General features: G+C 40.3%; 1 protein-coding gene across 6 annotated transcripts in view; it reads right to left on the reverse strand.

Moving 5' to 3' along the window:
• Positions 1-3,103: 3,103 nt before the first annotated feature.
• ANP32E (acidic nuclear phosphoprotein 32 family member E) overlaps positions 3,104-22,487 on the reverse strand; it is a 30,308-nt gene continuing 10,924 nt past the window's right edge. Inside the window, exons 1-7 of one of the 6 annotated variants that reach the window (XM_074318851.2) lie at positions 16,709-17,109; positions 13,413-13,562; positions 12,391-12,513; positions 11,447-11,612; positions 10,179-10,357; positions 6,118-6,175; positions 3,104-5,443 (exon numbers count right to left, since the gene is read on the reverse strand). In XM_074318851.2, coding sequence (XP_074174952.1) covers positions 5,376-5,443; positions 6,118-6,175; positions 10,179-10,357; positions 11,447-11,612; positions 12,391-12,513; positions 13,413-13,562; positions 16,709-16,762 — 798 coding nt within the window. In that variant the 5' untranslated portion in view covers positions 16,763-17,109 and the 3' untranslated portion in view covers positions 3,104-5,375. Of the gene's footprint in view, positions 5,447-6,117; positions 6,176-10,178; positions 10,358-11,446; positions 11,613-12,390; positions 12,514-13,412; positions 13,563-14,833; positions 14,993-16,105; positions 16,382-16,708; positions 17,110-22,487 lie in introns of those variants that run through there. The other 5 variants (XM_019739925.3, XM_019739927.3, XM_074318853.2 and 2 more) reach the window with 5 other exon arrangements.

Consider the following 22,487-nt stretch of genomic DNA (forward strand, 5'->3'; position numbering starts at 1 on the left):
TAGAAAGGAAACAGAAGCTCTGCAAGTCGTTAAGCGAGGATTGTAAAATGTGTAAGTGAATGAAGGAAAGGAAGGTACCAGGGCCCTGACAGGCGAGTTAGAGTGCGCATTGGCAGGGCGAACCCCGCAGGAGGGAAGAAGCCTCCGGGGAACCGAGCGCACCTCCCGCAGAGCGGGCGCTCCTCGGCCCGCGCATGCGCGGCTCGAGGACTGAGCGTTGCGGCCGCGCGCCAGCCCTTGCTTATCTCGGGGAGGGTGGGGCGAGAGCACGTGACCGGGATTGCAGCTTTTCCAGCTCAATTGGAGGCGCTGCGGCAAGCGCCCCTACAGAGCGATTTCGGGAGCCCGCGTTCGTCCGCTGGCTTGACCTCTTTTTAATCGCCTTGCGTTTCGATTCCGCTCTTGAATCGAAGACTCTGCTTTGGCAGAACTTTTTGCCGTATGTCTGTCCCCGAATCACGAGGGGACTTCCGGTCTAAATGGCGGAGAGAGCAAACAGTCTTAGAGAAGCCGAACAATTTGGCCAAGGTCACACAGATAATTACAAAATGAGGGGCACACGCTAAAGTGACGCTGTGCATAGCGAAAGTGTCATTTCTCCCGTTTGAAGGCCTGTTGCTCTCCTCCTAAGACTCTCAAATCCTATTCCTACTACTTGAGACTCCAGAATGGCTGGAGCGCGGCGTGGTAAAAATAGTACCCTAAAGCAAGAAAACCTGCTTTGTGTCTCAGGGCTTGAGGATTTCGGGAAATTAAAGTAAAAATGTAGGACTGCGACACATTATTGACCTCACAATACGTGGCCCAGAAGAGCACTTTGCCACAACTTAAGCACTTACGTAAAATTTCCCGATCTGTTTCTTCAAGCCTATCAAGAATCTGAAGTAGTGATACTAGGATAAGATTACCTGCCCGATGTGGTTGGTTCGCCCCAGAGCAGCGGTGACGGGGGTGGGGAAAGGCGTTAGAGAAACTCAACCTTAAGGCCTGGAGTTCCTGAAGTGAGAAAGGAATGGAGTAAAAGCAAAATGGTGAGGCTTAATTCTAGAATTCTAATCCTTCACGTACTGACACCTACAGCCCCGGAACCTGGGCAGTGGGGAATCAAACAATAGTGCAAAAAGATAAAATGCCAAATACGTCAAAACAATTTTTTTAAAAAAAAGGAAAATTTCCTCCACATATCCCAATATAGATCGCTTGGTAAAAAAGTAAAATAAAATAAGCCCCCTCACCTGGAATCCTATTCAGAAATCCTGCTCAATTATTTCCTACCACTCTAAATCCTCCACATTTCAGAAATGAGTTTGTTAAACTCAATGTTCTCAGAAAACCAGAGGCAGGTGTGTGCATAGCTAAAAGCACTGGACTTGCACTGCCTTCTCTGCCCGAGTTGCGCTGTGATGGTCATTTGCCGCTTTCCTTGGGGATTCGTTTCCTCTGGTGCTGCTGTCATTTGTTAACTTTAGTTGCTTCAATTGCAGTTCCTTCCATTACAGTTATAGATTCTTCTACTAATCCCAGTATTCCTCAGTCACAGCTGACTATATAAGTGACATTCAGCTCCACTGAGCACGCTGCTGCTGGCTTCTAGGTGCCAAGAGGACTCTGGGAGAAAATGCTTCCAAATGGAGAAACCCAGTAGCCTTTGTGAGCTAATTCTGGGGCTGTGGAGTGAGTCTGTCCAAGAAAAGTCACAACTAAAGTGGAGGGCACAGATCACGGCCTTCATCTGCAAGACGGTGCAATCTGGGTATTTATAGGAGAATCAGAGAAATAGGGAAGCATTTACAGTGTCAAAAGAACTTCTTAAATGGCTAGAATAGGTTGTTTCACCTGCGTTGTGTGCCTCTTTAATGGCCTATGTCAGTATTGACCAGTAAAGTCAATGGATGTGTCCATTTCGTAAGTAACCAGGGCTAAATGATACCTTAACAAGAATTTAAATCATTTGTAAATATTCATGTAACGGAAAAAGTCATACTTGCTTCTGATCCTTTCTTAATCAGAATGAATTCTGGAGTAACCCTGCTTCAGGGTCTTACCAGCCCAAAAAGTGGCTAGATTTGCATGAAATAAAAGTATTTCACCAGTATATAAAATCTTTTTAAAGATTCTCCTGGATTTCAACTCATTTTGTAATTCCATCTTGTGGTATAACCTGTTCTCCTTCAAGTTAGGGTTGTCCAATAGACTACTACCACAAGTAGCTGCCTGGGGCCAAGTTACCCAAGCCAGGATCTCAAATCTTAGGCTGTTTAATACATGAAAAAGGAATGCAGTAGTAGAATGCTATTATTAAGCAACAGCTGCAGAATATCATTGCATCCAGTCCAGGAACAACAGGGGAAATTTTCAGCAACTGGAAGAAGAAATGTCGTATGTTCCAAAGCCTCTCTTAAAAATATAGAACAAGGAATAAACAATACTTACTTAAAAGTGTTTTGAATTACTCTTTCACAGAATTGCTTCGTTAACACCTCCACCAAAAACTTTTAGTGTAGTTCTACTATTTTCTTTAACCAAGAGGGGAAAGGCTTTGAATTTTTTAAAGATGGCAAACAAAAAAATAACCTACTAATTTCAATAAACAATTCTTGTAGTTGAAATATATTTCAATATTTTCCATCTCTCAGGAAGCGGTTCCATGATTAAAATACCTTTTCATTAAACTGTAAAGCAACCACAAAAACATTACTTAATATACGTGTGCCTTGACTTGATAAAATACATTCCAGAGTTGTCTACAAATGAAACATTTTTAAAAATCACTTATCACAGCAAAATCAAGAGAGCAGGAAAAAACCACTGTTTAGTTCAGGTTTGATTTACTCAAGGTGTTAAACATGCAAGAATTATGTATGTTTGTATTTACATTATCTAAGTATTCTGAAGATAAACAGAAGGAAAATTAAGGGAATCCAGTACTTTTTCTGCTTGTTGGAAAAAGTTAAATAGACAGATGAGTTAAACTTTTAAATTGTAATGCCTCATGTAACATCCAAGTGTTTAAGTGAGTTAACTTCAAGCTGTTTGTTTTTAAAAAGACCTTCAAAGCCCCCAATAGTGTTCAAAAGTGAATGTCAAACACTGAAACTAATCATTAACAACAAATCTTCAATTTATTTGAAGCAATTCGGTTTCAAAAACTTTAAGTTACAGCAGTCACAGAAAAAACAGGGAACAGTCAGAAACAATAAAAGAATAATCAGGAGTACTGCATTTTTTTTGTTTGTTTTTAACACTGTCATGGCTTTATTCAAAACACAGTTGCACAAAAGTATTAACTTCAAAGTTTTTAAAGGAGAGTTTTAAGGAATTTAACACACTATATACATACTGCCATACAAAGAGCATTAAAATAGGACCAAAAACTTCTACAAAATATAAAACCCAACCCACCCTTACTTATTTGCATGAAAATACCACCCACAAAGCTAAATAAGTCTTAAAAAGTTATTTGGAGGCTCTAAGTGTTGTTTTCAAACCAAAGAACTCTAATTTTGATTGCACAATAAGATGATTGATAAGAAAGTCAACATACAGATTAAATTTTAAAAATAAGTATTTTATAATCTGGCATACTATGCGATGAGAATTCTTCGGGACTAAAACAGGACATTTCAATTGTTAAAAAGGAATAAAATGTTAGCCATTTGCAGATTCCAATCCCCCCACCAAACTTATCCCAAGAGTTTTATTTCAGTCAATTGTGTAATTATTTTTAGTTTATACACAAATAACTTTCTAATTTTTACTTTAAAATCCCAAGTCACACATTTCAAACTAAAAAAGGAGTACTACACTCAGTAATTTAAATGTGCCCCAATGTGGAAATGTAACTTCAATTAATTTGCTGACACTAATTTAAGAAATTTACAAATATTCCAAAGTGGGGGGAAAAATTTAGAGCCAAGATTAAAAAAGCAATTGCCTTGAACATGGAGCCTCCACAACAAAAAGTGAGATGCACTTGTCTACTCATATTATATTTAGTAGCCATATAAGGAAACACACACTCACACTTATCCCAAATATTTTTCTATTTTTAATGGATATCCACTTGAAAACAAATCTTAATTTTAATATGGATTTAGTTTCAAATATTTTTCCAACTGCCCAATATAAATATTCCAATCAAATGCTACATCTGCTTTAAGACTACAGAAAGAAGAGTTAAAGACTCTATTCAGAAAAATTAGAAATATTTTACAGAGTGGTATCTAAATCATTTGAGAAGCTAACTTAAAATTTTGACTTTGAATGTCTCATTAATTATCAACAGGCAATTGTTCCAACTTTTGAGGAACACTATTGTTGCTTCCAAAAGACCCTCTGCTTCTTTTCTTTCTTCACCCTACTAACACAGTCTGTACATCTTGTCAACCAAGAAAGAGTTACAGTAAAAAGAGTCTGTTGCATAAAACTGTATTGATAACATTATTCGTATCTCAGAAAATACTCAGTTTCTTTCACTTAGCTTGTTTAAAACTGAGACAGGTCTGAAAAGGTGGTTGAGGTATAAGACTAAAGGTTTTCCCGGGTGCCCATAAGTTTCCTAACTTTTTTTTGAGATAAAGGGAGGAGAATGAAACGGGAAAGGAAGGTGATCGTAAAGGGATTGCTGAGAGGAAAACAAAAAATGCACACACAAAAATACACAACAACCGTTAGCATGTCGACATCTTCAGCTTGAAGAACAAAGGGCTCACCTGCATGTCTCTAAACTTATTATAACCAATTTTTCCTTCAAAAATAAAATCTTAATCACCCGGCTTAGGTTTTCAGAAGCTTCCTCGAAAGCCTTGAATTGTTTTTGAATAGAACCCTTACCTTTCTGCTCTACTTTCCAAGTTACTCATGTTTGTCACATAAACCCTTAGCCAAAAAAAAGTCATTGCCTTCAAATTAAAGATCTCTGGATGACTGCTAAAAACATAACAAACTTATTATTCAAGAGACTACTTTCATTTCATATTCCAGCTGACTGTGATTTCAGTTAATTCATAAATAACTTTAAAACCTTATGAATGAAATGCACTATACTATGCCTGTGTAAAAGCAATCATGTTTTAATTATGGGCTAAAATGACTAATACACTGAGCTTGTATTAGAAAAATTAAGATTCTAAATAAACTGCTAGGGAATTTCACAATGGGGGGGGTCAATGAAAATTTTTCTCTACATACAATATGATCATTAACAGACTAGTAAATCTTATTTGGAATGATAAGGCAAAAATAGTAAAACCACACTTTTCCTATAAAAAGTTACGTTATCTTCTGTAGGGACAGCTATCGTACATGAAGAAACAAAGAAGATGTGATCACTCTATTGCACACCCAGGAAATAGGGAATATGGTCTTAGAATGATCTAGTCATCTTCTTCCTCTCCATCATCTTCAGCATCTCGTTTCCTCTTTTCCCCTCGAAGACCTTCTTCTTCTGAATGAGTGAAAGAAAGTGTACAATACTTAATTTTAAATGAGTATTTGTGAAGTTACAAAGTTTTGTAACTATCTTAGTGAAAAGTTAATGACATAAGGAAATTGTTAGTTTCCTTTCTGAATTTCTTTCAATTTCAGCACAGCTTGCTACGCACCCTTGTGGCCAAATCATGAAGTACAGATCCAGAAACTAAGGGCTTGACATTAACGGAATTAATGAATTTTTTTTTTTTTTAACTGTTATTTAAGTGTGTTTTTCCAGCACACGCCAGCTCCAAGTCAAATAGTTGTTTCAATCTAGTTGTGGAGGGCGCAGCTCACACTGGCCTGTGTGGGGATCCAACCTGCAACCCTGGTGTTACAAGCACCGCGCTCTAACCAACTGAGCTAACCGGCCACCCCTGAATTTTTTAATTTATGTTGAAAGACCTAAGCAAAGAATACGAGAGAGCAAATCTAAAAAGGGCTTATCTGGAGTTCAACTGTTCTCTTATAGAGAAGGCTTCACCCTCTCTAAAATGAAAGACACTAAAAAAATAATAAATTGAGCTCAAAGATCCATTATCTCTTCATTTCTGTTTTGAAAATAAATGTTATGTTTTTTTCTTAATGGAATTAATGAATACCCTGAGAATATTACTCTTTATTTTTATGGCTAATACAACTCACCCTCTTCTTCTTCTTCTTCCTCCCCTTCTTCAACATAGTCATCATCATCTTCTTCATCCTTGAAATCCAAATATTCAGTTTGAGAATAAATAAGCCAAGACACAGATTTTTCCGTTTGACAATAATACAGCCCAACAAGAGGAAAAAAAAACTATGATTATTCTGTATTCTGATAAACTCTGCCTGACTTATATATGTCCTTTTAAAAAACCCAATTAAATCTAGTATCTTTATGAAAATAATATTTTAGACCAGCAATGTTGAAAAACCCTCAATAGAAATGTTTAATATCTGTGTTGTGGTCCAACCCAGTAACCACTAGTCACATGTGGCTACTGAGCACTTGAAATGTGACCAGTGCAAATGAGAAACTTTTTATAAGAAATTTTTAATTTTATTTAATTAGTTTAAACAGACAAAAGTGCCTAGTGGCTACTATAATGGACAGAATAACTTTTGAATATTTCAAAGACAGCATCTTCGATTTTATACATTATGGTAGGAATTACCTGAATCCTGGACCCAACACAGTTATGTGTTGAATAAGTCACCTAATCTCTCTGGACCTCAGTTTTCCAATCAATAAAAGAAAGTATTCATCTAGAAAGATCTATAAATTCCTTCTATATCTAAAAAAATCTACGCATCGAAATAGCAAATGTCAATTAAAATCACAATAAACTTGATCTACAACTTTCGTGGAATGAGTTGTTCTGGACAGCTAAGGTTTAAACATTGCCTTGACATATCAACACCATTTTTTTAACTTTAGCCAATTGGGATACAAATTTCTTGCTAAAGTACACTGTCCACTTCTCTACCATTTTCCACTAAACCTAACAAACCTTCTTCTTGAATTATCATAGTCACCATTTTGATCACAAACATCATACTAATTAGTATCTGTCAGCGCCCTCAAAGCCTATTAATATATGTAGAATGGTTTTTTTCCCCTTTTTAAAAGGACCCTGGACCCTACTTTGAGCTGTATCTTTTCCTAGTTTTTATGCCTTGTCTTTTGCAGTCAGTTACTATTTCAATTTTAATCTGCTGTGGATTCAGAAAATAGATCAACAAGCTTATCAGAGGATTGAATATAAGAGAAAACAGGTTTAGAATAACAGCTTGAACACTCTCCTACAAAGAAAATGTCTTTTGTTACTTATATTTTGGTTACTCAGAGGCCTTTTACACTTATTGCCTTTTTCCTGGATATGCTCCAAACAGTTGAGTTCTACTATATGTTGGAAAACATGGAACCAATCTAGGGTCTCCCCTTTAACCCCTCAGAGTTTATTGCTCCTTAAAAATACTTTAATTGGCAAATGTCAAGAACTGCTAGGTAGTTAGGGGAAACTTGGACAACCCACCCTTTTCACAGTATCCACAGCCCCATTTGTGTCTAGAAATACTAAACTGAACCTAATTTTCCAGTATTTAGCTAACAGCAAACACTGTAAAGTGTTTCATTACCAGAATACCACCAAGCTACAGGGAACAGGAATAGATGGGGTATAAATGGTACAGAAAGGAACCACAATAAAAATCAGGAGAACCCGCAGGCTTAATCTAAAGAAAAGAGAGGAAGAAAGAGGAGTAGAGGAGAGAGCAGAAAGGAAGAGAGAGGGAGGGAGGGACGGAGGGAGGGAGGGTGGGAGACAGAGACAGAAAGAGAGAGAGAGAGAGAGAGAGAGAGAGAGAGAGAGAGAGAGAGAGAGGTCATTTTAAACATCTTAAATCTGCAAAGAATGATAAATGAAGATATTTAAATATTTATAATCTTTTTAAAAACACTTGAGATACTAATCACATTTATTCCTTGATAATTTAGAAAAACTCAAGTCTGAAAAGCTAATTACTTCTCTGGATTTGTTTTAAACAAAATATGATTAGATTAATTGGCTCATGTTTTTAAGCCTTTTTTGTTTTTTTTGTTTTTTAATAGCATCTATTAGACCACCAGAGACTTGCTCTGTAAAGACTTCAGTCTTTCCCTAATTAGTGAGAACTAAAATGTTTTCTCATTTGTACTATGAATAGTACAAGAGCACCATAATTCCCAAATCTTCTATTCCCTATTTTTCATGAAATATATACTACACCGACATAAAGTCCTTCTTTATACATATTAACGCCTTACCTCTAAAGAGCAGCTGAAACACAAATAACACTCAAACAAAAAATAGCTAATCAAATGCCATTTCTGTTTCCTTCTCATTTCTTTTTAAATCTCAATAGTCTCTGAAGCTTCTGCTGGCTCTTAGTTTCTAAAAACAAGACTTCATTTTAAACATCCAAATTATCTCATCATGACCGAAAACAACTTGTGGTCCCCGCCACCGGGGTTGCACACTGACTTAATGTATGTATTATCTCAAAGGTTTCTGCTCATACTGGACCATGCCATTTTCAGTTAATAATTCCCAATATTCAATGGAGTGATAAACATAAACATTTGCCGTTAGATGAAGGTCATTTTTAAATTACTTAATACTTAGACTTAAGACGAATTACTATTGGCAGAGAAAATAAAAAGCCAAAGGTAAAATAACATAAGTCCCATGAATACTTAAAATCCTTAAAGTTCTATTCTTCTTTATGGTACAGCTCCTAATTCACTATGGCCCCAAACAAGTTTGAGTTCTACTTTTTCCCACACTAGTTTTATATTTAAAATGGTATCAGAGCAAATATATCATTAAATCAATGATATCATCTATCTAGCCAATGTAAAAGGCATTAAGAAAACAAATGAGAATACTAATAATTTCTAGTCTAAATAAGATGTTATTTTTAATAATAAAAATTATTTTAAATTACGAATTATGAAAACAAAACTCAATAGTTGAACATTAGGAGAAAATAACTTATGTAAACTCCCAGGAGCTAAAAATCATGTGTTCACATCCACTGCCATTTCCCATGAGTCTGTCCCGTCAATGTGCTAGAGGCCGAGGTACAAAGATGAACGGCCATCCCCTTAAGGAGCTCACCATCTAGTAGAAAGTGGCCAAATAACCAAGTTTTTATAAAAGTGGCTACACGTAATAGAAGCCTAATCAAAGGTCAAAGGTAATAGAGAAAGGAGTGATTGTCTATGAAAATTACAGGAAGCTTCAAATGAGGCAACTCCAGAGTTGACTTTTTAAACAGAAAAGTTCATGAGGCACGATTTGGGTGGTGGTTACACAAGTATACAAAGATATAAAATTTCATGGACTTGTACATAAAATCAGTGCACTTTACATGCTTTACTGTATTTATGTTTACCTCAGAAATGAGAAAGTTATCACAGGACATGGGTACAAAGTCGTTTCAGATAAACAATGTATTATATGTTATTTACTCTGTATTAACAGAATACTCATATTATATACAGACAGGAGGCAAGAAGAAATAACTTCGTGGGATGATTTAATCCGGTGTTGAGGGAGATAAACCAGAGAAGGGAGGAGGCTAGATAATGAAGGGTCTTGGTGGCAACAGGGAAGCATTCCAGGGTTAAGCAGGCCAGGGATAGGCTCACATTTGCATTCAGACTTCGCCTGCACCTTCAAAGGATACACCTCAGTGGAAGGATACACCTCAGTGGAAGGATACACCTCAGTGGTGAGGCCGTATTCAGAGAGAACACTTAGAAAGCTACTACAGAAGCACAAGCAAGAAAGAATCAGGGGAAAGGAACGTTTTCCTGAGTGCCTACAATGTGCCAGCAACTACTTACATATATTATTTTGTTAAATCCTTAAAACAATTCTATGAGGTTGGTATAATCTCAGTGTTACAAATGCAGAAAAGGAGGCTCCGAAACATTTGTAGTATGTTTCCACCATTCTATGCCCGAGGGCAGAATGGATTTGAAAGAGATTGGGGAAGTCAAATCAGTAGATATTTACGAGTGTTTGGATATAGTATGAACTGGGGGACAGAGGGGGGGAAAAGACACCGACACATGTACCCCATTAGAAATAACTCAGATTTCTACTCAACTTACTTTTCGTGATACTTAGCCCTATGCCTTAGTAATTAATTTTCAGTGCACGTAAGAAGGGTCTGTTCACCTGAATTTCTTCTTTCATTAAGTATGAGAGGCCCACTTCCTCTTCTCCCTCTCCCAGTTCTGAGCCTGCTTCATCTTCATCCTCGTCCTCATCTTCCTCGTCCTCGTCCTCCTCTTCCTCATATCCTTCAGGTGGACCAGCTTCATCTTCGTCTTCATCTTCATCATCTTCATCTCCATCTTTAAAAATATTTTAAAAGAAGAGCTAATGGCTGGGGAAATGTTTCTCAATAATATGTTGATCTTTTTAACCTTTGCCCCAGTCATTTCAAACTCTTAAGTCAATGGGTGGGAAGTATCTCATGATTTTTTTATCTTTAAAGATGTCCCTTTTGTAACATGCATATTTACAATTTGAGAAATATGGTTTCTAAATAGTGAAATTTTTCCAACATATAGATTTTCATCAAAACATTCATGCACTAAAGTTTGTTTTACTTTGCGGACACAATGTTGTCCATCATTCCATCACTTTATAACATTGTTTATCCATCAAATAATAACAAAGTGTCCCATTACTAATAATAGTTATTTTGTCATCTGATCTGTTAATCACCCATTTATCCAAAAATGTATTATATATTCACCACCTAATTCTAGAACATTTCCATCACCTCCCAAAGAAACCTCAAATCCAACAGCAGTCACCATTCTCCTCTCCCCCAGCCCTGGAAACCACTAATCTACGTTCTGTCTCTGAATTTGCCTACTCTGGACATTTCATGTAAATGGAATCATACAATATATAGCCTTTTGTGACTGGCTTCTTTCAACATAGTAGTATGTTTTCAAGGTTCACTCATATTATAGCATGTACCAGTACTTCATTCATTTTTATGGCTAAATATCCCATTGTATGAATATATAACACTTTGTTTATCCATTCATCAATTAATGGACATTTGGGTTGTTTCTACTTTGTGGCTATTATAGATAATACTGTGATGAAAGGTTCTTTTAAAGTACTATTTTAAAAGCTGCAAAAAAAAAAAAACCCAGAAAATAAAGTTGCCACTTTTACTAAGTGGTGGTTACACAAGTTTATACAGATATAAAATTTCATGGAGCTTGATATAATAATTATTAAATTCCTCCAAAGCTATAAAAAGTCTGAAACAAGAAATACAGGACTAGGGCTGTGGGTTTTTAAATGTTTCTTATCTTACATCTTTTTTTTCCCTACACCTACATATCCATTCCCAATCTAATTTGCATGGCTGGAGTGTAGGCTATAATTTTGACACATTTAGGAGTATTAAGAACGATTACCTTCATCATCATCCTCTTCCGAGTCTGGTGCTTCATTATCCTCCTGATCAAATCCATCTAAGTATGTGATTTGCTGCAGCAGTTCAAAAATACTCTCTCTATAATCTTCCAGGTTTGTGATCTCACAGTTAAACAAGTCAAGACTTTTCAAATTTTTAAGATTTTGCTGGAAAAGTCAAAAGTTAAAACTTACACTCAAGATTTAAAATATCACGTTATTTCTTTTTAATTCACAAACCAGAATATATATACTTGAAATCAAGAGGATGATTTTTGGATTTTCAGAATTTTAGAATGAAGGGTTATTATCAAGCACAGCCATTCTCCTAACCAGGTGCTGGCGTGGGAACTCAACGAGAGTAGGGACTTCGTTTCATTCACTGCTGTGTCTCTAGCACCTGGGTGAGTGCCTTACTTACAGCAGACACTCAATAGATTTTATTGACGGAATCTGTGCACAAATAGGCAAGAACAATAACATATTCAGTTTAAACCCACAGTCAAGCTTACTTTCAACCATTTCAACCTCTTCCCAAGCTTTTTAAAAATCAGAGCAACAATTTTCAGAATTTCACTTCCTCTCCTTTTCCTTCCCTCATGCTAGGAAACAAAGGAGCAAATAATGAAATAACTCAACAACAAAAAAGAAAGAAAGAAAAAGAAAAGAAATGAAGAAGGGAAAAGAATAGAATTTAAGAAAATACTAGAAATTTTCAAACCAGCTATTCGATCCCTGAAGTTGAGATAAAATAAATTTCGCACCAGTTTAAAATTTTATCTGAATGTTTTACCCCAAAGGAAAAGCAATAACCATCTAGATCACAACATGTAAAAAATTCAGAAGTTTCAAAAAAGTGAAATAGAAATCGATAGGATAAATCACCAGAAAATCTCACAGAAGTCGATCAAAAAAAGCAAGTCCAGAGACAAACCTTCCCACTTACCAGAGCTTCTACTGTACTGAGATCTTTGATTTTGTTTCCACTCAAGTTGAGGTAGGTAAGATTTGGACATTTCTCTGCCAGGACTTCCAAGCCTCCAGAAATTATATTGTCACTAAGTTCCAACTATATATTCAACATGAAAAAACAAAAAATGGTGAAGATTTAGGACAGATCAAAGATTTTAGAGTACGTATTATCAATTTGAAGAAGCAAAATAACTGTCATTCTCTCTAGCTTTAAGAGACCGTCTTAAGCTATTCATTTCCAAGTTCCATCTACTACCGCCAAATAATATATTAGAACCCCTATACAAATAATCCTTGACTTATAACGGGGTTACCTCTCAATAAACTCATCGTAAGTTGAAGATACTATAGGTTGAAAATGCATTTAATACAACTAAGCTACCAAACATCACAGCTTAGCCTTGCCCACCATAAATGTGCTCAGAACACTTGCATTAGCCTAGTTGGGCAAAATCATGTGACACAATGAATGTACTGCAGAGTATCCGTTGTTTACCCTCGTGATCTCGTGGCCAACTGGGAGCTGTGGCTCAATGCCACTGCCCAGCGTCATGAGAGAGTATCGTACCACATATCGCTAGCCCGGGAACAGATCAAAATTCAAAGTACAGTTTCTACTGAATGCATAGGGCTTCCCACCATTGCAAAGTGGAAAAAATCATAAAGAAAACCATCGTAAGTCAGGGACTGTCTGTATAATGGGCTCTTCACCCAGATTTGGTTCCAGTTGTGTAACAGTTGGATTTTATGTTTTAGAGAAAAACATTTAGTAGCTGTTAAATCCAAATTCATGCCATACAGCAATTTCATTATTAAATTTAAATTTCTAAAAGCACTAGTAGAGCTGATTCCAAAATCCTACATAACCCTTTTACTTAACTCTAGAATCTGAGAACCTCCTAATTAAAAAGCAGAACGGTCATTCCATTTGGCCAAAAACTAGAAATAGCCTTTGCATCGAACTCATAATGTATTCCTGCCCTATTGTCAACTTACCTTTCGAAGTTTATTTAAGCTGGGCAGCCGGGCCAGTGAACTGAGTTCCACATTAGCCATACTCAGAAACTCTAGTTTTTTGAAAGTATCGTTCAGGCCCTCAATTTCCCCATTGACACACAAGCAATTATCAAGGACTAACTCTGTCACCTGTAAGAGAGAACATAAATGATTCTTTAGTTTGCAGTCTGTTCAGCAAAAGACCTGGGTCCTGACACTCTGGAAATGTGAATATTAAAACGGCCAATCCCCTTACACATATCCTTTTCGTTCTCCCCCCAAATTGAAATATAGTCTAGGGCCGGCCCAGTGGCTCAGGCGGTTAGAGCTCTGTGCTCCTAACTCCGAAGGCTGCCGGTTCGATTCCCACATGGGCCAGTGGGCTCTCAACCACAAGGTTGCCAGTTCAATTCCTCGAGTCCCGCAAGGGATGGTGGGCTCTGCCCCCTGCAACTAGCAACGGCAACTGGACCTGGAGCTGAGCTGCACCCTCCACAACTAAGACTGGAAGGACAACAACTTGAAGCTGAACAAAAACCCTCCACAACTAAGATTGAAAGGACAACTTGACTGGGAAAAAAGTCCTGGAAGTACATACTGTTCCCCAATAAAGTCCTGTTCCCCTTCCCCAATAAAAAAGAAAAAAAGAAAAAAAAGAAATATAGTCTAAAGTCATCGTTATAAGTTAACCTTTTAAATTTAAACTTGGACTAAGAAGTTTAATGCCAGCTTCAAATCACTGATGCATAAAAAATACAACTTTGAAAACGGTCCCATGTGAAACTTGTTTCTGCCCCTGATGAGAAGGATTCTCAACATCAGGGCCTATTTAGTACCTGGGCTCCTGGGAAAGGATGCAAGGGAGCTTTCCTGAAACAGTAGGGAGAAGAAAGGAAACTGTTTTAGTTTAAACCCCCTTATCTTTGGTTGATAAATGCCACCATAACTCAAAATTTTCTTGTTACCCTTCGTGAAGAAACGTTAGAAGCTCCTTCTGAGACAGCCCAGCTTTCAGATGTTAACTGTTCTACTATCAGGCCACACAGTTCACCCAGAACAACACATCCTTGATAAAATGTTATTATTTCTCCCTGCCATCCTGGTAGCATTTTTGTGGACTTCACCCCATTCTTGGTGGGGAAGGGCTGGATCCTCTCTATTAGATCAGAGTTGTAAAACAAAACTGTCTGGTGTGGGCTTAAATGGACTTAATCAAGGGAGAGAGGGGCAGGAGACCCTGACTCTCCATTCCCAATGCAAAAATATGTTCGAAGTATTTTCAGGGCTAAAAATTAGCAACAAGGAATGCCACATTCTCAGTTTGAAAATGACTTTGACATAATGACTTCAGTGAGCACAGATGGCATCATGATCTGTTTGGAGATGAGGAAGCCGAGGCCCAGAGGATGAGAATGACTTGCCTGGTGTCACACAGTATGTGGCAGAGCTGGGCCTCCACTCTTAAGTCTTCTGACTCCTGGTCTAGCTGAGTGAAGGCGAGAGGGCCACTAGATTTGGTGTCAGAAAACCAGTTCTTCCACTTGAGTAAATAACTGCAGGCCCTGAGACTCCATTAATTTGGATTCTAGAACAATACAATCCACCTTACACGTTTGTCTCAAGGAGGAAAGTGAATAACAAACACGGAAAGTGCTCTTTGTAAACTGTAAAGAGCTATGCAAATACAAGAGACCGTTATTACACCACAGGGGAGGAAGGGGAGGCTGCAAAAAAAGCAACGCGTGGCACTCCCCAAACCTGGCAAGGAAGATACCACGATGGGGTGGGTAAAAGAATGGGGCAGGGGGAATCCACTTTTCCAAACGAAGACATAAAAAAGCATTCTAAATGTGTGCTTCTGAGAGACAGCCTTTTCAGTTTTGTTCTTTCTGAAGCCCCTAAAGAGTAGGCCCTAGAAAACTTCAAGCTCTCTCTGGTATGATAGCGACTGTTTCCTCCTGCCTGCTCCTGCCAATTTCTGGGAAACTTTTTTTTAAGTACATAAAGATCTTGGGTTCCCACTCAGCTCCCTGGGCAGACCCTACTCCTCATCCTCTCTGCTGGTATGCACAGGCACCGCCTCCACCCCAGTCGAAAACAATTATATCCCTGATATGCCAATTCTGGGGTTGAACTCAGAGGCCGCAATTAGCAAGACTCCAGGCGCTCGCCTCTGCGATTAGAAGTGTGAGGTTCCTCGCTGGTCACCGGCCCCACTCTGGCGACCTGCCGCTCCGACCGACGGGAAACCCCACACGGGGCGGGGACTCCCCAAGGAAAATAGGGGTCGCCCTCCAGCCGCTGTTCCCCTGGCGCCTCCGCCCCGGACGGGAAGGGCTGAGTGAAGCAGGGGAGGCGCCCTCGGAAAGGAGGCGGAAACGCCTCCCGCCCGACCCCCGAAAAGTCGACCGCGACCCCGCCTCACGTGGCCCCTCCCAACCCCGTCTCTTTAACTAAAGCGACAGCAGCGAGCGCGCATCATTTAGTTTCGCCGAACCCATCTTTAAAGCACACAACTACCACGACCCATTTGTTGAGTTCTGTGAAACCGTTTCCAGGGATCAAATTCGGAGTTGCGGCCACCACGACACGATACGACCCGCCGAATTTCGTTACCCCGCGGGGGGACGAAGGGGATGACGCCTCGAGTCCCCTCCCCACCTCCGATTACTGCGACGGGTCCCAAAACTTACCCGCGGCCGGACAGCCGGCCGCTGACCCAGATTCCGCCTGGCGGCGGTCGGCGCGCGCCCTTCCCGGGGGAGTGGGCGCCGCCGGCAGCGGGTGGTCGCCGGCTCCCTGAGCGACCCCAGCCCGCGCCCGACGCCCAGGGGCCTTGAGGCCGGGGGCGCCCCCCCCCAAAAAACCAAGAGTTGTTAGCAGCACTGGAGAAAAGTTGGACTAACTTCTCAGGCAACGATGGCTGCGGCAGGGGCGAGTGGGACCGGGGGGTCGCGCCCACGCCTCCCGCCCCCAGGAGGAGGAACTTGGGAAGCGGAGGGCCCCCCAACACCCAGCTTCCCGCTCCCACGAGGCCAGGACGCCCGACTCCAAGAGAGGCGAAAGGGACTAAGCCCCCATGCACACACAAAAACGCCCCTAGAAACTTGAACCCTTCGCCATTTTAAGTAAAAGATTTTAATGATTTAAAACTTCAAATTAAATATTTCCCTCGACCCTAACCCCAGGTTGGGGTTGATTCATTACCCCTCCCTACACACCCTCCCGGACCCCCCGAAACCCGATTCCCCGAATACAGAGCTGGAGGGGAAGGGGAGGGGGCTGAGTCATCTCACCTCCTCCGGGGCTCTGTTCCTTAACTCCAGGTTAATCCTCTTCTTCATCTCCATGTCCTCCTCCTGCTCTTCTGCTATTACTCTCCTCCCTTACCCTGTCCTGCCTTTCCTGCTACCCCCAACCCTCAAATTGTAAAAGGTTTGGAAATGAATGAAAAGAAACGCAAATATAAACGCCCACCACCACCAGATAGGTGTGGGGGAGAAAGAGAATAGCAAATGGAGTCCAAGGAGTTGGGACTGTAACTCGGCTGCCCCCACCTCCTTGTCTACACACTCGCGCGCGCACTCACACGCGCGCGCGCACACACACACACTCACACACACACTCACACACACACACCCGCAGTTCCTTCCCCTTCAATGGCTGCTCCGAGACTGAGCCTCCATGACACGGCACCGCCAACCCCCTGGCCTACACTCCACCCACCTCCCGAATGTATTGGTTAATTCTTCAGCATCACACTATTCCATTGGACTGCACAAATGTCTATCAGTCTTGAGGGCGGACCTGAACCAGAAACGCTGTGTCTATTGGCTACGACCAAGCGCGCAGTTAACTCCGATAGGTCCAGGAGGGTGTTCGTCCGGAAGAAATGATTTTGAATCCCAGTAGCCCCCCTCCTTCTCTTTGTGTGGTTGGCGCGCTTTCCCTAGGCACTCGGGCGGTTTTGATGCCTGTTTGATTTGTTTTGGGGTTCGGTTTTGTTTTTCTGTTTTTAGTGTTACAGGCAGAAAGAAAGCATGCTTCTTACGTGCCCAAGTTGCGATACTGGTAATTCAGCACGCACAGCTCCTGCTTTTACCGCCAAGGTGCACAGCAACGTGCACGTCACATAAAAAGCATGCCTTCGTGACACTGCCCTGCTGGGGACAGGCTTCTGGTCCAAAACCAAAGCCGGAATAAAGACGGTGTTTTAACTTCCACCACGAAGGACTGAAAGCAGTTGTGTGAAGTATGTAAGTTAGGCACCTTTAAACAAATTGTTACTGAGGTAGTTGCTGCTGTAATGAACAATAAGACCTTGGAGGAAAAACAGTACTGGCCTAATGAAAATGAGACATCGATTCGCATATAAACGGTACTGCAGTACCTCTCTAATTTCCCTTTGGTTGGTTTCCATGAAAGTCTTCAGATAAAATGTGCTTTTAAAAGTCTGTCAATGTGGGATAGAAAAGAGCAGGGTAAGAATCATTTTTTAAATTTTTGTCTTGAGAGCCTAACGTTTCTTAGCTCTTGATTAAATTCTGTCCTTTTTATTCTCTTACACCATTATCAGGATAAATACCCAAAGACAGTCCATATAATGTGGGGAAGGAAGTGGGTGAATTAGTCTAACCCCTCTCAGAGCGCAGTATTTGCTATTTTTCCAGTTTCTCAGGTTGGAGACTTTAGGTTTTACCAATAGACGCCTCACTACTCCACCACCACCCCTCTTGCCCCCTACAGAGACACACAGCTCCTCAAATAGGCTTATGTTTAAAATGTAAATATTTAGTATTTAGCATGTTAACTACTTTAAAGGAAAACAAAATAATCATTGCCTTCTCCTTGCTGTTTCCTTTGAATTCCCTGGAAAGGAAATTTTGTGAAGAGGAAAACAGGGAGAGGGAAAGCTTTTGGAATGAAATAACATCTCTAGGGGGCAATTTGGAGTTAGTTAAGTTTGTTAGTTTTAATCAAGCTAAAAGAAGTGAGGATGATATAAAAACTAAAGCAAAATGGACTAAGGAACATTTCAAGGAAGAGTTGAAAAACAAGGGAAGGGAAAAAAGGGCTAAAAAGAAACCTGAAAGCCCATGTTAGTACCAGCTTGAGAAGAAGAAGTCCTGTGTTCTGATGCCACTGCAGAGTCTGGAACTCTGGAATGGAATCCCAAAGAGAGTTCTGGGAAGGAGTACAGACTAAGGAATCATCCACAGTGATAGTTGAGGCCATGAGAAAAAAATCAGACGTCCACAAAGCTTGTATATAAGAAAACGATCAGGCAAAAGAGAGTAAAACATGGTTGAGGGGAAAAAGAGAAGACAGGGATTGTCTACGAAAATAGTCAAAGAAACTAAGAAACAGGTAGTAAATAAGGAGGTGAATTTGGGGGGGGGAATGTATGGAAGACAGAGTTTCAACAAGAGATGATTATTGGGGTTAAATGGTAGGGTTTCTGTATCAGAATACATTAGACAGAATGGGAGAGGGTGCTGGAAATACTAAATGTGAGGAAAGGCCCTGAATTCGTTTTACCGTTGGCTAGTAGCTTCCAAAAGTACACCATAGTAAGCACAGACAAAGATCTACCATAGTGGGCCTTTCTCCCCGTACCTGGTGTCCCCACCCTTATATCATCTCTCATCTGCATTACCTCAAGACCTTGGAACTTACCTGTTTCCAATCTTTATCAAGAAGACAGGATAAACAAGATGCTGGGGGAGGAGAGATTCCCCATAGGACTGGGAAGAGGTTGGATGAAGACCGTTACTAGTCTAGTACACGGACGTATGGAACTAAATGAAGGATGAAAGAATGACATGCAGTCAAGAGAAAAGCCAAACTCATGACCTAGAACATGTTTTAAAAGGAAGTAATGAGGCAGGGTTTAAATGTTAGAACCAAGAGTGAGGATAAGTAATCAGGAGGTGTTATGAAAGCAGAGCAAAGAGTGGAATGAGTAAGAGGGTGGTTCAGAACATGCCTTTAATCCACCAATAAGAAGTGTCCACCAGGATATTCTTTAACTCGACGTGTCTTTAATGTTCAAAAACTAAACTCATCTTCTGCTGCAGAATATCTTCTGTTGCCCGCCAGATCCATTCTTCACTCTGTGACTCAAAACCCCACTGACTTCCTGGATTTGGGGGTGGGGGAGAGGGCTGGCAGGAAATGGGGAGTTTGGAGGGGAGTGAGGTTGGAGTATTTACCCCCCAACTTTCTCAGTGGCAGGTTGTTACAGGATGGCCTCTACTGAAAGCCACCGATCTGGTCAGGGCCGTGGTGGACACAGAAATGCACGACCCAGGTTTTCCTTCAGGAATGAAGAACTGATTCCCCTCAGTGCCGGGATGACCTTCCGCTGTCAGCCCTTGTAGGGGGTTACCTCACCTGAAGAAAAGTGCCTTGCCCAAGGTTAGACCTCCTTCAACACAGAGCTATACAGGCCCGGCCAGCCCTTTGCCCCAACTTAGACTAACTCTGAGGGGTCATTCATCAGCGCTCCAGAGCACCCCCAGGGGCCTGCATTGCCATTCACTTTCTCCCACTGCTTCATCCTGCTTCCTTCTCCTCTCTTCCACAGATATTGAATCCAATATCATCCCCCCAATAAATGTTCCGAATGCTATTTCCATCTCAGAGTCTACTTCCTGGGGAACCCAACATGAGACAATGGCCCTCTCCAAAGATCTACCCCCTGAGGAAGCCCAAACTAACGTATAGGAGAGATCACAGGGAGAAGCCTCGAGCCTCTGTGAAGAGAATGAGAGGTACCCACCCAGCCCCCAGCTTCTCCACCCCCTACTTTTTCCAGCTCCAGCCACTGTCTGATTGCAACCACATAAGAAATCCTGAGCCAGAACCACCCAGCTGAGCTCTTTCCAAATTCCTGTTCACAGAAACCATGAGAGGTAATAAAATGATCATTACTGTTTTGAGCCTCTAAATCTGGAGTTGTTTGTTATGCAGCAATAGTAACTAGAACAAGTCCCTAGAACAATTTTTCTGACCAAGTCTCACCAGTGCCATTTTGTTCCATACAAGTCATACAGGCATTCTCCTCTTTCTAGCGGTACTTATGCTGTTCTTCTACCTTAACCAAAACCATTTAACCTTCTCCAAATTCGTAAGACTTATTAAATGTTCTATTCACCCAGCGTTTGCCCTGGTCTGCCTAGCCACATCTTCTATATGTCATTTAATTTTGGTTCGCCCAAACTCACTGAAATTTCCTAGAGAGAAACCAAGTCAGTAGCTTGGTTTTCTCTTGGTACTTGGCACAGTGCTGAGCACACAGTGGGTACTCATGTTTAGTAATTGATTCTGTACCAAATAACTCTCAGTTGGCAGTTTATATCCATACTTCCATTAGGAAATATAGAGGTTGGTTGATGCCTTTTTGGGAAACAGGTGATGGAGTGAGAGTGAAGGATAACTCCAGACTGTTCTTCCTCCTAACTTTTTAACCTTTCCCTTTTCCAAACTAGTTAATTTGCAGTCTCAAGACAAAACTACGGCAGTGCAACTAACGCCAACACATTGTCTCCAGAATTCATTTTCTCCAGAATTCAGACTGATTTGGAACCACCAGAAATCATTCCTACACATACCAGGCTAGATGTAATGAAAACTGGCAGAAAAGGTGAAAATCTGTATTTCAACCAGTGAGAACTCTCCCAAACCAACCCCATTGTCTCCTCCATGCATCTTAAAGTGGGGTGTGCCTTCAGGTAAAAGGTTAGAGGCTTCCTCTCTAAAGAAACTGACCAGCCTAAGAGACAAGTCCAGAAATACTCACAAAATGGTAGAAAGTAGCCAGATATCTGTGCCATCCCCTCACCATCAGTCTACTAGTCAACAAGCTTCCATACATGATTACACACGTCTTATTTTTTCTTAATTTGTAAGCGGGCATTTTCCCGCCAAATCGCGTCGTAATGCGGGGCTTTTTTGACATTTTCTCGCCAAAATTAGACTTTCCGTAAAATATTCATATCTTTTTATCTATTTGATATTTTTCTATGAAACTTTCAGTGTTTTAGTTTAAAAAGAGGTCTCTATTTATTTACTTTGCAAAATTTTTGCCGGTTCCAACTAGAGGCGATATGACGAGTTTACTCGTTTCCCACAAACAATGTGTTAACTTTCGTTTATTCCTTCTCCTGTACGTTTTTGGCCTATATCATTTTACAGCTGTCTGAAGAATTTATTTCTGTTAAGGCAGGTTTACTAACAATGAATTCCTTCAATTTTTGATTTTCAACGAAGCCATTTTCTTCTCACTTTTGAAGGATAATTGTCATTGAATATAGAATTCTAGGATTTTTCTGGCTTCCTTCAAGTTTTTTTGTTGTTGTTCAGATTTCTATAGTCTGAATATGGCGTATCAAGGTGGTTTTTGTTTGGTTGGTTAGTTGGTTGATTTGAATTTATCTTTGCTGGATGTCCTCTGTGTTTCTAGGTTCCTGGTTTGCTTTATATAATTAATGTTTGGAAAGTTCTTAGCCACTAATCCTTCAGATATTCTTGTTACATTTCTTATCCTTTGTTATTCAAATTACATACACATTACACCTTTCGATACTGGACTATAGTTATTTTATGTTCTGTTTTTTTTTTGTTTATTTATTTTCCTTCTCAAGGTGAGAATTTCTATTGACCTATCTATATATCTTAAGTTCACTGATTCTTTCTTGAGTCTTCTTTTTCCCCCTTTCTTGTGCCCCCCCGCCGCCTCCCACTCCCCACTCTTGTTAAAGCTGTTGTTGTTTCCACCAGTTTCTCACACGGTAGCCCACGGCAGCCCAGCTCACGGCAGCTTAGCTCCAGAGGGTGCAGCTCACTGGCCCATGTGGGAATCGAACCGGAGACCTCGGCATAAGGAGCACAGCGCTCCCACCACTTGAGCCACCTGGCCGGTCCCTTTCTTGAGTCTTCTAATGAGCCCATAAAAGGCATTATTTGTTACTGTGTTTTGGTTTTATCCCTGATATTCCCTTTTGATTCTTAGAATTTCCATCTTTGCTTATGTCACACATCTATTCTTGCAAGTCTTCCACTTTTTCTATTACC

The sequence above is a fragment of the Rhinolophus sinicus genome, chromosome 7, assembly GCF_057876585.1.
Source record: "Rhinolophus sinicus isolate RSI-liver-muscle chromosome 7, RSI-T2T, whole genome shotgun sequence".
Classification (NCBI taxonomy): Eukaryota; Metazoa; Chordata; class Mammalia; order Chiroptera; family Rhinolophidae; genus Rhinolophus; species Rhinolophus sinicus.